This window comes from Parus major, chromosome 1A (genome assembly GCF_001522545.3).
Source record: "Parus major isolate Abel chromosome 1A, Parus_major1.1, whole genome shotgun sequence".
Classification (NCBI taxonomy): domain Eukaryota; kingdom Metazoa; phylum Chordata; class Aves; order Passeriformes; family Paridae; genus Parus; species Parus major.
Window position 1 is genome coordinate 57,784,664 of NC_031773.1, and position 18,486 is coordinate 57,803,149.

General features: G+C 45.1%; 1 protein-coding gene and 1 long non-coding RNA gene across 3 annotated transcripts; both read right to left on the bottom strand.

Moving 5' to 3' along the window:
- Positions 1-1,467: 1,467 nt before the first annotated feature.
- On the bottom strand, positions 1,468-1,916 carry LOC117244460. The gene is made up of 2 exons (XR_004497624.1): positions 1,878-1,916; positions 1,468-1,791 (listed from the first exon to the last, which is right to left on the bottom strand). It is a non-coding gene; the product is annotated as an uncharacterized LOC117244460 (long non-coding RNA).
- Positions 1,917-4,085: 2,169 nt separating this feature from the next.
- LOC107204853 (C-type lectin domain family 5 member A-like) lies at positions 4,086-11,341 on the bottom strand. 2 transcript variants are annotated; one of them, XM_015628693.3, is made up of 7 exons: positions 10,798-11,151; positions 8,719-8,793; positions 8,092-8,178; positions 6,610-6,675; positions 5,585-5,727; positions 4,854-4,960; positions 4,086-4,301 (listed from the first exon to the last, which is right to left on the bottom strand). In XM_015628693.3, the coding sequence occupies exons 1-7, from the start codon at positions 10,877-10,879 to the stop codon at positions 4,151-4,153; spliced, it is 711 nt and encodes a 236-aa protein (XP_015484179.1). In that variant the 5' UTR covers positions 10,880-11,151; the 3' UTR covers positions 4,086-4,150. The 2 variants fall into 2 exon arrangements, with proteins under 2 accessions (XP_015484179.1, XP_033370592.1); XM_033514701.1 differs by lacking the exon at positions 8,092-8,178 and having other exon boundaries at positions 10,798-11,341.
- Between the last annotated feature and the right edge of the window lie 7,145 nt (positions 11,342-18,486).

Sequence of the window (18,486 nt, forward strand, 5' to 3'; positions counted from 1 at the left end):
AAAAAGTCACTCTCCCTCTTTTTTTATAAGCTCCTTTCAGGGACTGCAAGGCCACAGTGAGGTCACCCCAAAGCCTTCTCTTCCCCAGGCTGAACAATCCCAGTTGTTCCCTCAGCCTTTCCTCCCAGCAGAGCTGCTCCATCCCTCTGATGCCCTTGGTGTCCCTGCTCTGACCTGGCTGCAGCAGCTCCCTGTCCTTCCTGTGCTGGGCCCAGGGCTGGATGCAGCCCTGCAGGGGGGGCTCAGCTGAGTCGGGCAGAGGGGCAGATTCCCCGCCCCCCCCTGCTGCCCTGGGGCTCTGGGTGCAGCCAGGGGGGTTGTGAGTTGGGGCATGTCCAGCTCTCACCCACAGTACCCCTAGATCCTTCTCCCAGGGCTGCTCCCACTGCCCATTCCCAGCCTGGATTGATCCCAGGGGTTGTCCTGACCCTGGTGCAGCACCAGCACTTGTCCTGGTTAAACCCCACGAGATTCCCATGGACTACTTCCCAAGAAAGAACAGAATTTCTCTACAGAGAATATGTGACTCACCACAGAGCAAACATAACACTTAGCACCTTGAAACATCACTCACCATTTGAAGCCTTTGCAGTCACAAACCCAAAACAGTTCCAGAAAGTCCAGTGTGTGCTAAAAAGGAACCCAATCTGCCAGTGATTGCTGCGCTCTCTGTAGCACTCTCAGTGCCTTTAAGGTGTTCTTTGTGTGTCCTGAACCCTGCTTGCTGTTCTGACACCAAATCTGCATTGGCAGTGCATCCTCCCTGAACTGCTCATTTGGCAGTGAGGTCCTTTTCTTGCATTTGTCGTTTAGAACCAGATAAAATTGTTTGCATGTGCAATACTGCATGAATTCATTTTGCTTACGTAAAATATCACTCATCTTTGAAATGTCTATTCATGTTTGTCTTTGCTTAGTTTACTTCTATGCACCAGTTCCTGGGCTTTTTAATGGTTTGGGGTGATTTCTTTTAAGAACCTTGCCTTCATTCACTGTTTTATCCCAAAATAAAATCAAAATCCCTTGGTTGTGGTTTCTGCCAAGATACTCTGAGTATTTTTTTCCACCAAGTGTATCCTGATTACCACAGCTTGAGATACTGGTGGGATACAGGTCCATAGAAATAGGACTGGCCCAGAGGATCAGCTCTTGGAGGTGTCCCTGTCACAGGTTCTCCTCAATAAAGGTTACTAATGCAGCCAGTCCTGTCCATGATGTGCCCCTCTGGGGCTGGTGCTGCCAGCCTGGCCTGTCCCAGGGAATGTCACCCATTGCCCAGCTGCAGCAAGAATTTAACCAGCCTGGCCTTCTTTAAGGCACTGAGCATGGAAGCAGTGGGAGGTCAGGTTGGGATTGTTTAGGGATTGCCTGGCCTTGGCATCAGGATTAGACCCTGACCACACCAGAGTGAGGAGGAAATGTTTCACCCTTCCCTTGCAGTAGGGATGTCAGAGGTAATCCAAGAAATACACACTGTAAAGGGAAAGTTTATTGTAAAACTTAGATCACAGGATCAGAGAACTGTGAACAAGAACAACACAAGAGGCAGAGGAAAAAAAGCACTTTCAGTCGAACTTCTGCCCTTGGAGATTTCCTTGCAAGCAGTAGTTGCTCCTGAGTCCTGAGTCTTCCTGTGGCTTTTTAGGTTTGATGGGGCTTGTGCAGTTCCGCAGTGGCCCCAGGGGAAGAGGTGGCTTCCCCTTTCCACCTCTCTGGTGCACAGCTGCTGCCTCTGCTGCCTGCTGAAAGCTCCAGCTGAGGGCCAGTGGATCCCAGGGAAGAGGCTTTTCCCTGGTGTGATGTTATAAATTTTTATTATGATATTGGCTCTCGCAGATGAATATTATATATTAAATACTTTTTAGCTATGTATGTACCTTTTTCTTCTAACAAGTTTTAAGTTTAAAAAGAATTTCCTAGGTACAGGGCGAGGAAACCCCAGAGGGCAAGGACACTGGGGCCCGGGCTGTTATCAGGAGAACAGTAGAAGCCAAACTGTTATCAGCGGAACATATGAAGCCCAGCTACCCTCAGGAAAAGGATGAGGGGCCCAGATGGTTATCTGCCCTGAGCATCTGCAGAAGAAAAGAAACCAAATGATGACCAGCCAAATAAATGCTGACCAGCAGAAAATAAAAACGTGATCTAAGAAGGCGGAACCAGGGGAGGGGACGCTTTGAATATTCATTGGACCTTCATAGCAGGGGGGGGATAAAAGGGAGAATTCCTGGGATACCAGGTGTGTTCCTGGCAACCCCCCAGGGCACCCAGCCATTTTAACCCTTCGCTTTATTTCTTTTGTCTCCTAATTGTCTTTTTATTTATATTAAATTCTTTTTATAATTTATTAAGTGAATCTCGTTTTTAATAGGGTCTACATTCTTTCATCCCAAGGGAGGCTCCTGCCCTCCCTAGCAGACACCTGTCTTCTAGAACCAAGACACAGAAATAAAGAAAACTATATTAATAGAACAAAAATTTCCACAACATTCATTCTAATATTTGCGAAAAGCCAGCAATATATGTATGCATAACACTGGCCCTTCAGGAGAGCCCACTTGATCCAAGTAAGTACATTCCAGCAGCTGGAATATGGAAATAGAAGGGCAGAAATCTATAACACAACATAGAATGCTCTCCCACCCTCTCCAGTGAAGTGAGTGCAAGCAAAGAGCTCCTCCATCTCAGCTTCCTTTTGGAATAACAGTGCAGATCCTGGGGTCTGAGACTGAGATTGTTCTGCTACAGCTCCCTGTTCTAACTCTGTTCTTTGTGGATTGAAAGTCAGGTAAAGAACTGCAAATATGTTTCCAATGCATCTTGATGAGAGCAGTTAGTGAGTACGGCTGGTGTGAGGGATGTCAAAATGTGCTTTCAATTTAGAAAGAGACAGTTTTACCTGCAGGATTCAATTTTCCCTTCCAATGGCCACAACATGTGTATAGATTTTTTGATTGAGAAATTTTTTTCTCAGTGACAAACCAGGCCATCAGTGTCACTTCCTAAGGACTTCACAGAGTTTTCTCCATCCTGCAGCTGAAGGAGAGAGCCATGAAAGGCACCAATAAAGGAGGAATGATATTGCCTGAAAGGACACAGTAAGAAGGATAATTCTTGGAGTCAGACAGGGTCCCAAGAGCCACTGAAGCACATGGGCAGAGCTCTGGTGGCATTCCCTGTTTACTCCACAGCTCTGTTTTCCTGGTGCCACCTGTTTCTGTGTTGGCTTGAACTTTTCTGAGCAGGAAAAGCCCTCAGTCATCATTTCCACCTGTGATCAATCTCCAAGGAAAAGAGGGCAGAGCATGGTGTTGCCACTCCCTGCAGGTCACTCTCATACTTCTCACCAGCTCCTTCACAGGTCACTGTGGGTTTCATTGTTCTGTTTTTTGCCTAGTTCAGCCTCTGTTGGGACTCTGTTCTTCAGGCCTTGCTGGTCTCTGCTGGCCTTCTTCCTGTGCCCTTCCTCAGCAGATCCTAAATCTGACACTCTTTCCCTTCCTTACACAGGAATGGGGATGATTTTATGCCCAGAGCTGTGCTGGTGTAGGATCCTTTCCCTTGTGCTGATTCCCATTTGCCTCACAGGCTCTGGGATGCCATGGAACAGACAGTCTGGGACAAGGGAAGGTTTATCCACACCCACACCTCACTTTATTCTGTTCATCCTGGCCATGGGACCTGGCAAGGAGAGAGGTTGCCCTTCCCTGTCGGGTCCCAGCCAAAAATCTGTGCTGCCCTTCGCTTGTGGCTGGAGGAAAGACCAGGCTGTGGTCAGGTGGGGAAGGGTCTCCTTGTGCCCAGGCAGGGCTGTGGATGGATGTGACTTTCAGAGTCAGTATCTGTTTGGGATCACTCCTGTCCCCAGCCTGGACTCCTTTCCTCTGGCAGTGTCTGCCTGGAAGTGCCACCTCCGGCACAAGACAGTTCCAGACCCCTCCTGTGCTCCAGTGCCAGCGCTTCCAGAGGGGATCCATCCAAGCTCAGACACCATCAAAGAAAAAAGGGTGGGCTGAGCTCAGCCACGAGTCTCAAGGGAGGCTGCAGGAGTCCCTGGGAGAAGAGATTGGGCAGCTAAAGAGAAATGAGACACATCCCATCCATGTTTCCTACAGGAAGCTGGGGATAACATAGCCTGGACCTCTTGTTTTTAGCTCTCTTTCTGATGCCTTTTTAAAATCGTCGCATCTTTTTCACACATAATTTGTGTTGTTTGGGATCCACCACAAGGTGCACTTTCTACTTTACCAAATCCAATGGTTGTGCAGTCATAGTCACTATAAGGTCTGGTTATATTGAACCTAAACAGGGGGAAAAAGTCAAATTTGGTTACATTCCTGACATGCAGAGAAAGGCAGAGTGGCACCTGGCCTGGCTGCTAAGCTGTGTTACTGTCACTGGGATCAGGAACTGCCTTGCTGGATTCTCCCTCCTATTCCTCATTTTTCTTCCCCACATCTCCACAAGAGTTTCTGGGCAGTGCTTTCCCATCCAGACCTTCCCCTGCTTTGGTCCCCTCCAACCAATGGTGCTGACATCACCCTGTCTCTTGTCCCTGCCTCCTGTCTCCTTCCTTCCCCCAGGAAACTGCATCCAGTCAGATTCTTCCTTCGCCAGCAGAACTACAGCTGTGTCCTCTCCTGCCACCCTGATGGGACAGGCCTGTGCTCCCTAGCACTGAAAGGCTCCCTTCCCTTGGCACGGGCATGTGCTGAAGCATCTGAATCTCAAGGAATCAGGTTCCCCACAGCTACAGTTCCTGATCTCCCTTGTGCTCCCTGCCCTTTGCTCTGGCTTTGGGATTTTCCTGTTCCCAGACATTGCATGGCAGGGACTTGCTGGATTGAACTCACATGGTTGGGTCATGTTTCATGTTGTTGATCCACTTCCACTCCTCCTTTTCAAAGTATTTGAGACCAAGTAAGTAGTAGTTATGTTTTGATACTGAGAGAAGGTAACTCTGGAAAGGAAGCCAACAATGGAATACATGAAAATGACATTTTCTTCACCAGAGGCACAAGTCTCAGTGTTAAATAGCCAGCACAGAGAGTGCAGTATGCATCCAGCCACAGCACCTCTTCCCACAGCTCCAGAGGATGAGTTTCTCCATTTCGGAGGCCCCTTATGAATATAACAAATGCAATAATACACCTGTGGTGCTATTATAGGTGTAGTTTGAAGTTTAACAGCTGTGACTTGATACCTGGGGACACTTTTCCCTTCTGCTGGGGGTGGCAAAGCCTTTTCAGGTTTTGTCACAGCCATGGATCTCATAAAGTGTCTGTTTAGTCTCCATGGCCTGTGTGCTAAATCCCTGTAAAACCCCAGGCAGCTGGGCAGGGAGTTTGCTCCTTACCATGGCATCAGGCCTGGGCACAGAAGCTTCCAGGGGCAGGTCTCCAAGCCCCAGGAGACCTCTCCCTGTGCAGAGCTTTGCTCCCGCTGCCTGGGCTGGGGTGTCCATGGCTGGCAGCACGTCCCAGAGCCCAAGGACATGTGACAGGAGCTGGCACAAATGTCACTGCTCAGCCCTTGGCCAGGCAGCTCCTGCCTCTGAGCAGCTGCCCCAGGAGTTGGATCTCACCATCTCTTCCCTGCTGTCAATGACCACAAGGTCTGACTCCATGGTAATACATTCTCTATGGGAGGCTTCCCAGTCCTTCTCTTTCTTCTCTGGAGAAAAGAAGTAGCATTTTCTCCCATGCTTTCTCCATAGTGGAGGACACCCTGCAGAAGGGAAGAAGAGGTGTGGAAAATCTATGCTCATGCTGACCAAAGGATGCCACGGCTAAAGAGAGGTCAGAGAGGCAATTCCAGCCACAGAAATCCCCATGTGCTCCTGCTGGGAATTGTCAGTTGTCATCAGGGATCCCCCACAGCCTCTGGAGCTGATACCAGCCCAGAATCACCAGGCAAGAGTCAGACACGGAGCAGCACGGCAAACATGATCCAGCCTTTCCCATCTTTGATCAGGGCATACAGAGAAATGCTCAGGGCGCAGAAGCAGCTCTCAGATTCCTGAAGTCTGTTTTGCCTGATGCAGAATTGGGCAGCAGAGGTGCTACTGAAAGCACCAACATTTGTGTGCATTGCCAGGCAGGGCAGTGGGAGGATCTGGGAGGGGAGATGGGATTCAGGGAGACAGGGCCTGCAGGAGACACTTTGGTTTGGGATCCAGCAGCTCCTAAAGAGCAGCATGGAATTACACTGAGGTCAAAGGCTGGCAATGGAGGGGCCTTGGGAAAGCAACACAAGCACATTGTCCATCCTGCTCCCTGCAGGGCTGGGGTACCAGAGGGATTGTTCCTCCTGTCCCTTCACTGCCTCGGACTGCTCTGCTCTGGCAGCAGAGAGGCATCAGTTCTTTCCTGTGGAACAGGAATGCAGAGCTGGATCAGCACTGGCTCCAAAGGAGGTGCAAATGCAAACCCTCCATGGGCTCCAAAGCTCATCCTGGGAGTGTTCAGGGTAAGGTTTGTATTCCTGACATGGCAGAGAGGTTCTTTTCCTTCTGAACAAAATGCTGACACAGCCCCCTTTCTGTCCTCCTTAGCATTCAATCTAACAGGCTTCTGGCAACTCCCTTTGGAATGACAGAAGATTGCCTACCTAATTCCTCTTCAGGGATGTGGGACAAGGTTGTTGAGCTGTTTTGGCTGCCTGCAGTTGGACCATCTGGAAATAAGAACACAGTTTCTGCTTGCAAGGAATGACCACTGTCAGAGCTCTACTGGAGCTCTCTGACCCCCGCCATCACCCAACACATAATGCAGACTCTGACTCTTTGCTTATGATTCTACTATAAAAGATCATAAAATAGTCAGGTCAGGTTCCACTGAGTAAAAGGCAGCACTTTAGTTCATTTAAGTAACTTATATCTTAATAATAGTGTAGTTCACATAACCCTACAAGACCCTATGGAAAATTAATAAAAAACTAAAACTTAGAATAAACTCAAAATGCAACAGTTTTTATTTGGAGCACAAGTGAAACCTGTGTGCTCTTGAACTTATAGACTACTTTGATTTCATTTCTTGAGTTTGATCTCGATCTCAAGTTTCTTAGGAGTATTTTTTCAGGTCTGTAGCTGTTCTGAGCCGGTACTGAGCCCCACAAAGGAACTATAACTAAAGCCAGTCCTGGATCTAAGTCTAAGGACTCCTCTTTCCATGTTAGACTTAAAGCTGTATTAAATGCAAATTACAATTTTTTATTTTCTGTTGGTTTATTATTTGTTTTTAATTTGCCTCACCCTTTGCTGTTTGACATTTTATAAATGTCAGGGCACTGTCACATATCAATCCTGACTCTTTGCCTTGAAAAAGAAGAATAAATTGCCTCCCCCAGCCCTATTTTTTTAAGTTCCAAGGATCAAAGGCTTTTCTGTGTCTTCCCCATGTGCATCTCTGAGCTAGTGGCAAACTCTGGGACTTGAGAGTGATTGGTTGTGGAAGTTTCTCAAGCTTTCTCATCTGTGAAAGGATGGAATGAAACAAGCAAAACCATATGAAATTTAAAAATGGCTCTTTGAAAACAAGGAAATACCAAATGGATCTATTAATTTTTTTTCTGATGTAAGATTTTTTTTTGGTCCAAAATATTGTTTATCTTTTTATGTAGCTCAAAATATGTTATGATCTTAAGCAAACTCCTTTAAGATGTGGTTTATTTGCCTCCTTCAAATGAACTTTAATTCATAATTATTTTAAGATTTTTTTTTTTCATGGACATCTTGGTCTCATAATACAACCTCACCACCTTGTGGGATTCTCACAGTTAGCAATGATATTACTGGTAAGCCTTATCAAATCTTAACTTGTTTCTTCAAAACATTTCTATAATAAATTCTTTGTCATTTGAGTGTTGTCAGTTTTTCATTTGGATTTTGGCTTTTCCATCTGTTGGAATTTTAATCTTTCAAACCACCTGACTCTTACATATTTCCTCTTACATGGTTGGCAAAAAACTGCTGTCCTTTGCCTTCAAAGCAAACTTCTGTTCCCACTGGATTTATATGTCATGGCCTGGACATCAGTCAGTGGGAGAGAGACACAAATTAATTGCTGTTATGACACTAACAAAAGAACTTACATGTGATTATTAAATATACTGCCAGGACCAGTATGAGGATTATCACCACCAATATAGCAACATGTTTTCTGGAACAACAGCTTTTACCTACAGAGAAAAATAAAGATTAGGGGACCAGCTGGACAGAAGCACCTTTCCTCGGCATTCCAAGGTGCCCTTTTCAGGCCCACACTGGGAATCTGGGGCCTTCCAGATCTGCAAGCTGGAGCCAGGCTGAATGTCCCAGTGCTTCCCCACTAGCTCCGATCATCTGTGCTCAGGGAACTGAATAGATCCCAACTTGCAGTGGGTTTGAGGAGAGGTGAAAAGGAGGAGAGTCCTAGCAATCAGTGGCCACCCTCTGCTTCCTCATCTCCTTTATTCACTTTTCACTGCTGCTGGGGGCAGGAGCCGGGGCTCGGGGGTGGCTGTGTATGGCCCATCTTACCCTTCTATTCCTTTGCCAGGGAAAGCCAACAAGTGTTTAGGGGCACAGAATGCAACACCTCAGCTGCCCCTGCTCTGAGTGTGGAAAGCAGACAATTGTATCCTCATGGTTTTGTGTCACTGCATGTTTGGGGCATCAGAACCAGCCCCACTCCCCTTCTTGTTTAAATTCCCATCACTTTATCAGACAGTTAAACTCACCAGATGATTTGCAGTCTGCTGCAGCATTTGTGTCTTGGGATTTCACTTTAACTTCTGCGTAGGTACAATCTGAGTCTGGGAATAAGAACAGAGCACAGAGAGAGCTGTGAATCAACTTAAATTAAATAAAAATGACTGAAATTGTGAGAAATGCTGAACACAGGACTGGTTGATGTGACTGTGGCTAACTATGCACAAATTATATTTTTCTCCATTATAGGCACTGATCTGTGCTCTGTGCTGGCCAGGGACAGGACCCAAGGGATACAGCTGGAGCTGTATCAGGACAGGGTCAGGTTGGATATCAGGGCAAGGTTCTTCCCCCGGAGGGTGCTGGGGCACTGAACAGGCTCCCAGGAAATGGTCACAGCTCCAAGGCTGCCAGAGCTCCAGGAGAGTTTGGACAGAGCTCTCAGGGATGGACAGGGTAGGATTGTTGGGGTGTCTGTGCAGGGCCAGGAATTGGACTGGATGATCCTTGTGGATCCCTTCCAGCTGAAGATATTGTGAGTCCATGTTCCATGATGACACTTTCACCCTTGGAGCACTTGCTATGGGCAGGAACAGATCTGGTTTCTCTTCAATGCAGACAATATCAGAGGGAATAGGGGCACACACCCACATGGTCAACCTTGACAAAAGGGGAGGAAAGTGCCAAAGGTGGCCTAAGGTTGTTCATCCAGACAGAAATGGTGAGAATGACTAAAACATCAAAGCCTGAAAACTGCAGATTGTGCTAAATTTGGAGAGGTTTGAGATCTTATCAAAATTAACAAGATAACATGGAGAATAGTGAAATCTTTTCTATCATCTGCAGGTAATAAATACAAACCAGCAGGGAAGAAAACATATGGAGAGGAAAGAAAGATCAGAGGGAGATAAAAAGTGGGTAGAAAGTAAAAAAAAAAAAAGATGTTGCAATGTTATGAAGCTCTCAAAGTCATCGTGATATACAACACTGAGCCCCCTGGGTTTTATCACTGTACAGAGCTAAGACAGAAGCCAAGGTTTTGAGCTCTTTCCAGAAGATGGAGACAATATCTGGGAAATCTTGTACATAAACTCAGTGAACACACAGAAGAGCTGGTAGGGATTTCCCCGAAAGACACAAGCAGAAAAACATAAAAATGTTACTAGAAATCTATCAAAATTTTGAATAGAAACACATGGGTTAAATTATAAAGAAAATGGAACTTGTGGCATCTGTTGTGGGCAATTGAGCCCTGAATTAATGTGTTAAAAGGGGTAGTAAAACCCTATTTCCTGGGGTGTTAATTCCACCCACCTGAAAATAGATGCAGAGAGCCCACCCACATGCAAAAGACAAACACTGGATGTCAAGAAATAATTTCTGTCAGAGTGAAAGGAGGGTTAGAAAGGAAGGAAAGAAAAAAGAAAATTAAATACAGAGACAAACTGTATGAAGTCATATTTTTTAGGATGTACTTTCATGCAGATGTTGCAAAAAAGACGTTAAATTTTACATAAAATTTATGTAAAAATTTTTTACTCATTAAAGATAAATCATAGGTTAGAGTTTTTCAGTCTTTGATCCTAAATCAGACTAAACCTGTCCATGAAACATTTCACAGCTGTGCATTAAACAAGAAGTTTGTACAGCCAGAGCAGGAAGAGAAGTCCCCAGGCAACGCCTGCTGTGCTCAGGAAGCAGGAACAGCTGTGCAGGAGACTGCTGCAAACACCAGCAACAGCAGCCACTCCATCCTGAGCAGTTTGCTGCAGGAATCCCTGTCTGCTGGGGACAACAAACCTAGGGCAGGAATAGTGGATGTTCAGCTCTAGAATGGTCTTCCAAATGGATAAAAAACTACTCTGAATATCACACCAGAGATGCTCCCTCACACTTGCACCTTAGCAAGAGAAAAGTAGATCTTTTAACAACTGGCCTTTGTAAATATAAACAATCCTCCCTGGACACTCCACCTGCAGTTTTCCAGCACTTGTCCTCATGTTTTCCTTGTGCTCTTTGAGACTTTGGTACTCCAAGGAACTCTCTCAATATATGCAGGAGAGACTGGAGAATGCAAAAAAAAGCTCAGTGCTCAGCACTGGACCTACCTTGGACATCAGGGACCGTCAGGATTCTGGGTCTGGTTGATTGAGACAAGTTCAAGTCAGCATAGAGGACATTTTCTGCCATTCTTGTTCCTGCTTCTCCTTTTTCCCTCCCTCAGCTGTTCTGAGAGTGATCCTCTAGGCTGGGTACAACTCAGAGATCCCTCCCCTTTCTAAACTTCAGTAGGAAGTTCTTGACTCTTCTAGTCATGCATAAAATTCTGATGAAAAGTCTATTTCTGCTTAATCTTTTGATGGCACAGGGTTCTATGTCAGTAGGTCACCTGTGCTGGGAAGTGGTTCTGGCATTGAAGTGTCTTAAGTTCCTGAAGCTTCATACACCCACACACAAAACACTTTGCCCTGCTGTGTCCTGAGCACTGTGGGCTTTGTGCAGCTCACAGACTGCTTCTCTACAAGGGAATTCTGGGGGCAAATGGAGATTCAGAGGGGGGGATTGGTCCAGCCTGTTTTGGGAAGCGCAAAAGGTACTTAATATGCAAAGGCAGCAGCTGGATATAGTGCAGCCTAAACAAAACAATCCCTTGGCTTTCCAGGTTTGTCATATGCCTCTGAGCAGTTGGGGTCAGCTGTGTCCTCTCTCAATTCCTTGTGCACCCTCAGCCCCCTCAGTGGTGGGGTGGGATGGCAAACTGAGGACTCCTACTCTGTTTAATCTCTTCTCAGCAATCCCTGTTCTCAACACTGTTCCAACACAAATCCAAAATGTAGCCCATACCAGTTGCTGTGAAGGAAATGAACTCTATCCCAGCCAGAACCAGCCCAGGGCCCTAGAATTTAAGAAGGGTGTGAAGGTCCTTGAATGGAGGATCAGAGGAAGAGAACAAAGTTGGTGGAAGGGTTGGGAGGAATGTCCTGTGCAGAGCATCTGAGGATTTCATGTTTTTTCCAGTCTGGAGAAAAGGAGGCTGAGGGGTGGCCTCTTTTCTCTCTGGAGTTCCAGCACAGGAAGGACATGGAGCTGTTGGAGAGAGTCCACATGACTCAACAAAGTGGAGTTGAGTTGAGAAGCTGGAGCACCTCTGCCTTGACGAAAGTCAGAGAATTTTTCAACCTGGACAAGAGAAGCTTTGGGGTGACCTCATTGTGGCCTTCCAGTGCCTGAAGAAAGATGCTTTTAGTGCTAGAAGAAAGAAGGAGACAGACTCTTGACAAGGGCCTGGTGTGACCAGCAAGAGGGAATGGCTTTACAGTGACAGATGGGAGGTTTAGATTGGATATTAGGAAGAAATTCCTCCCTGAGAGGGTGCTGAGGCCCTGGCACAGGTTGCCCAGAGAGGCTGTGGGTGTCCCATCCGTGGAAGTGTCCAAGGTCAGGTTGGAGAGGGCTCTGAGCAACCTGGGGTAGTGGAAGGTGTCCCTGCCTATGGCAGGAAAGGAGGAATGAGAACATCTTAAGGTCCCTTCCAACCCAAACCATTCCATAATTCTATGATTACTGTATTTCTGTCTTTACAGAACTGTAAGACATTGCCTTTCTGATTTAGAACAAACTATAGGAAAAAGTTGAGTGATTATTTTTAATAAACTAAATATCAATTCTGATTGAACCTTTTTCTTCTACAGAAAGACAATTTTATATTATGGAAGTATTCTCTCAGGGCCATCAGATGTGGAACACCCTCTGCTCCCAGTGGTAATGGCAGAGGTTTCTTCAAAGGGCCAGGGATGTGTTCTGGTATTCTGTGCCTCATGTCCCATAATCAGAGGCCCAGAAAAGCCAAGCAATCACCAGCTGTGTGAGAGAAAGAGGAGGAAGTGAAGCAGTTTCTGTGGTGGTTGATGACTCAGAAGTTTGCACTGCGGTTAAATGAAGGTTTGCAGTGGCCCTCAGTCCTGACAGGGAGACGTGTCCAGAAATTCTGTGAAGGCAGATGAAGTAGTGGGGCCTGAACAACAGACCCTGACCGAGGCCTCAACAACAGACACTGAGCCAAAGTTGCCTCTAGATGAACCTTCCAGCCAAATGGTATTTATATGTGGATATAGACATAGACATGGATATAGATATAGAGATAGATATATTCAACTATGAATGAACTATTGTTGTATGTGTTTGTTTATTGGAAAAACAAGTGTTTACTTTGCATATCTAGAATATGCAGGATAAGGCCACATCTGGCCTAATTAGAGGGGTACACAATCAAAGACAACTCCTTTGGTTCACCCTTGAGCCCTGGCTGAGCTACTGTCACAACAAAGTCAGAAGCCGTTCCACATCTCCAGAAAGGTGGAATGGGTTGGAAAGAATCTTAAAGATCATCTTGTTCCAATCCCCTGCCATGGGTAGGGACACCTTCCACTATCTCAGTTTGCTCAGAGCCACATCCAACCTGGCCTTGGACACTTCCAGGGATGTGGCAGCCACAGCTTCTCTGGGCAACCCAAAGTATTCTGTGATTTTTCAGCTCCACCAAGCCTTAATTCATTTTTCATTCAGATTTTTTTTTCTATTAGGGAATTGCATTACTAATTTGCCAATTGTAACACAGACTGAGTGTAGGAAACATCCATTGAGTTCAATCAACTTTTTAGGTTTTCACTGCTGTTTTTCTGGAGTGACAAGCACATGATAGCCCCAATCCCACAAATTTTGCCATAAAAATAGTGCCCCTCTTTCCTGTGGAATATTGCCTACGCTGATCAGCAGGTTCTGCTGCATCTTGAGGGAGTGCTGACTGTGTGGGCCGGTGCTGTTTGAAGAAGGAAGGTGCAACACCCCACTGAGTTGGTGCTTTTGAACTCAATTTGGCAAGCATGGTGCAAATACCATGGAGGGGAAGTTAAAAGGGGGCTCCATCTCCCCTTGCAAATCCTTTCATGTGATACTGAGGTGCTGCATAACTTAATACCGGAGATAGCACACAGGGTAGTTTGTATTGTATTTCTGAGCACTCAGCCACACTTTTCTTCATTTAAATGTATACTTATTATTTCTCTGTGGTATTGTGTATTTCTCACAAAACTATGATGGGGAGTGGTAATATCTTCAGTAAATTAATTTATATGGACCCGTATGGGTGGGACAATAGCCCTGTATGTCTGTGTTAATAATGAGATGTTTGTGTTAATAATTCTGTTGCAATTCATTAGCACCTAATGAATTTGGCTTCCTAAACTCTAGCTAAGGGCATGGGCAACATCTGACAGCATTTTCCTAACAAATAACCCTTCACACTCCCACTTCACTCCTACTCTTGCCAGCTTTATTCCCATGTTTCCAAGACCAGTCATGTCCATCTTTTGGCCTGTGCAATCGCAAACTCAGTGTGGCCATGGCCAAGAAAGACAGGAGAAGGGGAGATTTTTAACATACCAGGCTCTTGTCCAGTACTTACATTGTGCAGCCTCAGGTCAGAGGTGAAGAATCTTCTGAGATCACTTGAGTCCAATGGGTCTCTGTACCTCATCAAGAGAACAGATTTGGTAAAGATGTCATTACAAGATCCAAATTCAAAGATAAATAGTCTGCAAATCAGCTACTGTGAAATAGATAAAATATTTTAAATTAACTATACAGTATGAATGGAGAATGTGGTAAACACTTGGAAAAACAAGTGTTTTCCTTTGTGAAAGTAAACCTTTGGGCTGGTTTTTCACCCCTTGACAATACTCAGATAATGACTTTTTGGTTGTAGTAAAAAGGAAAATTAAAACCCAAGGATGTGAGAGAGAGGCTTAGAAGGAAGATTTCAAATAGAAAACCTCACTTAAATTCCACTTACAGTAACTAGGATGTCTTTCCCTCAAACTGTCTATTCCTTGGGTTCAGTGGATGTGCTTGACAGCTGAGCAGATGTGGATTTGTCTGGATTTCATGTGCTTGCTTACTGTATCCAGACCTAAATTAATTGGGAGATATTTTCTGATACATAAAAGATTTGAAAAAAAATGGTAACTTTTTGGGACCAAAACGATTTTCTAATATAAACAAAGACTTTCCACTATCAAGGAGGAAAATATCATTGTTAACATTAAATATATTTTCTGAAAATAATGGAATGTTTAATACTTTGGAAATCCAATATTTCAATTTTTCCTTTCAGGATGTTCTTTTAGGAGAAATTAAATGCTTTGGGTTTATCCCCAAACCCTTTTTTAAAATCATTATTGAAGAAATAAGAACAAGTGTTTCTTCTATTTTTTCCTGCAGTGATTCACAGCCAAAAGGTCCCTGTCTGGGTCACAATCCAAAAAATATTTTAAAAGTGGTTATGACAAGAATCATTTTGCAACCAGCTGATGACAATAAGGAAGGTTGGCAACCTTACTCCCTCCAAAGTCTACCCATTTTTAGATATCATTGCAAAATATTTTGTGCAAAATGTATTTTGCTCTTGTATGAAAGAGGAATTGAAAACAGCTGATCAGTAAAACGGCTACAACTGGCCAATACTTCACTGTTCATCAGTTTTTTTCTCTGTATCTGGACAAAATTAAGCTGCCTGTTTCTCTTTTATAATTAAAGCAAAACAAAACAGCAGCCTGGTTTTTATTTAGCAGCCTTGGTGGCATTTTTCCCTCTCTACACTCCAGCTGCTTTAACATCAAGCGTCTATCCTTAGTGGTTGCCTGACAGTGGAAAAAACAAGAATTCCCAAGGATATCCTATCCTATGCCTGACATACTTAAGTGTGCCAGGGCCTCACCACCCTCACAGGGAACAGTTTCTTCCTCATATCCAATCTAAACCTACTCTCTGTCAGTGTGAAGCCATTGCCCCTTGTCCTGTCACTCCAGCCCCTTGTCAAGAGTCTCTCTCCATCTTTCCTGTGGGTTCCCTTCAGGCACTGCAAGGCCACAACGAGGTCACCCCAAAGCCTTCTCTTCCCCAGGCTGAAAAATCCCAATTCCCTAAGTTTTTCCAGGCTGAAGTTTCCCAATCCTCTTAGCCTTTCAATATACCTTTTTTTTTCAAGATACTTGGAGCATTAGCAAAGGGGGACCCTTAGCAAAGGGAAGAGGAAATCTGTTCAGCTTACAGGGAAGCAGATGCTGCCACTCCGGTAGGCATCTCCTGCCTGAAACAATGTCAGATCCAGGCAGCTCTCCATGAGGGCTCTCCATGTGCCACCCAGCCAATTGTGTGGATGTGCAGCTCAACCCCATCAGCTCCTGTTCCTTATGGTGCCAGCAGAGGTAGAACATGCTGGAAGGATCCAGGAAGGTGGGGAAACTCAGCAGCAGAGATGCAAGCTGGCCAGAACAAGAGCATGGGAGGAACAAGAGGAAGAGCATTCTCTTGATTCCTGAAAAGAACATCACCATCATCTCTGCAGTCTCTGATACCTCTAAGTCTTGCTGATACCTTGGGCAGCTATGAGAAGACCAGTTTATATGGAAGTGCCCGAGGCTGGGCCTGTTGCCAGGAAGGAGGGCTGGAACCCGACTGATCTATATTCAATTTAAAATGTAAGAAAGATCAACACTTTACATAACATGCCCTGGCACCTTGCCTGAGTGAAACTGTACGAAGCCATCTCATATACATCTTTTAACATTTTTAACAGCTGTTTTGTACTACAAGACCAAAACAAGGCAGCCAAGTGTTTACCTCCTACCCAGAACTCCTCAGGGTGGGTGAATGTTGGCTCTCCTCTCACCAAGGAAAAGGGGCTCTTCTGATGAAATTGTCTTGCTGTTGCAGATTCTGTAATGAGCCCTGATTATGCCACTGTGGCAGGGTGGTTATGGACAAATTTATTGGAAAGAAGCTCAGTCTTAATGCCGTGGGCTTATCAGAGGAAACTGTTGTGGCACATGGAAAGGGCTCCTGTGATAGCAATCTGGAAGAGTAGAATAAGAAAAATGTCTCTGTTCCATGTGCTATACCTTGGTGGGAGTGAGTCAAAGGAGAAAAGTGCATCATCTCTTGTGCTGCCTGAGATCTTTCAGTGTAATGACATAAAAACAAAAACTCTCAGCAGATGTTTGACCAGTTCTGCCAGGAAGTGCCTTGTCCATCATCTCCAATTTCCCCAGTTGCATGATCCACTACAAACCTTATCCCACATCTGTGGGTTTTGGAGGACGTGGTCGTTTATTCCTATTAACTTGCAGGGAAAATGTAGAAAAAGCATTTGCATTATTTTTCTGGGGCAAGCGTTGGAAGAACAGATGAACAACAGAGAAGGCAAGTTACCTGATCTGATCCTCAGGGAGAGGGTTTAAAAAGACTGAATTGCATACAGATTGCTTGAATCCCAGCAATTTGTTGTTGACATGTTGTCAGACCTGCTTTAGACATTAAGTATATTTATGGTTTCTTATTTCAGTTCTCTAATCAAGTGCTGACATTTTTTTATTACTGTCCACTCCAGAGAGGCCCAAGACTCTGTTTTTGGGGGGGAGCCAGGACTGAGGGATACAAGAATGCAAATTGAGAATTTGAAGGTTAGGACAGCACAGGGATATCAAAACTGAGACACTTTGGCCCCTCTGGGATATGAACCAAAGACAGAATTAATCATGAACTGGGGAGGGGAAAAGGCAAGGGAATCTGCATCTTGCAGAGCTGCCCATGTGAGAAATTTTCACTATGGCTTGTTCTCCACTTTTCGGCAGAAAATCCCTTCCTCACATGGAGAAAAGTGTGAGATTGGAGGATGCAACTGAGACGCTGCTGGAATGTGCAACTCTTCTGGAATTACAAGGAGAAGGGGTTTAGCTGTGTGACAAGGATTGGAGTTGCGTGGTCTCTGGGGTGGAACAGGATGTGGTGGTGTTTGCACGGCACTGCTGAGGGGCGTGGGAGAGATGTGCAGAAGCAGGAAGATACCGCAGATTGGCAGTGAGCAGCATGCCAAGGAAGATTTTAAAATTATAGATGACCTGAGAAGAGGGAGGAAGATAAAATCTGCTTCCTTTAGAAAACTAAATGCTCGTACAGTAGCCAAGTGTGAAAAGAAAGAGGAGAGTCAGAACCACAGGATGTGATGGCACCTCTGAGTATCTGCCTCAGGCAACAGACAGAGACAGACAGGAGAGGAAAGCAGTGAAGTTTCCCCGAGTTTTCTCTCTGGCAATTATGATGGCGTGCAACAAACTCGGGAGGTGAAGAAGAAGGAAAATGCTATGCCCAGTACTCTGGAAACAGCCCTGATTGTTCCACTGCTGAAATCCTTTGCAGGCAGCACACACGTCCCTGACTCACAGCCGGCTTCCACCCCACACCTCCCCAGCTCATCCTGCTGCAGTGCAGGAAGTAGCAGAATCTTGCTATATAGAGCCAGGTGAAGCAATGCCAGTAGCATTTCACAGTATTTGCATTCTGGTGAGGTTATTGACACCTCTGTTCTTTTAGGACAAATGTTAACAAAAAATTCAACTTAAAAAGAAATTTGGTTTAAAAATGTCTGAAGGCTGATACCCAAATAGGTATTTAACAGCATGGTAACTTGAACCTATTGTAACTAGGCTAGAACATTCAGCTACTCATTTCTTTGAGAGTCCTATTTCCCATGTCTGAATCCATCCCAGATTCTCTTTATTTCAAAAAACTATAGCCCTTGTGGAAGATGGTGCCAAACTGACTCGCCTTTTGCCACACATCTGCAGGACTACTTCTTCCAAATCCTATGGATCATATGGAAGCAGCAGAGGAGATATAAAGCTCTTTGTTGAGTAATACATGCAATCCTGAAGGAAAAGGGGTGGCATAAGGGAAATTTT

What these genes read in the sequence shown, in the direction of transcription:
- LOC107204853 (XM_015628693.3), bottom strand. Translation starts at nt 10,879, where the DNA reads ATGGCAGAAAATGTCCTCTATGCTGACTTGAACTTGTCTCAATCAACC. An exon ending in GACGGTCCCTGATGTCCAAG is followed by an intron (nt 8,794 to 10,797) that starts GTAGGTCCAGTG and finishes TCTTATTCCCAG; the next exon opens with ACTCAGATTGTACCTACGCA. An exon ending in CATCCCTGAAGAGGAATTAG is followed by an intron (nt 5,728 to 6,609) that starts GTAGGCAATCTT and finishes TCCCTTCTGCAG; the next exon opens with GGTGTCCTCCACTATGGAGA.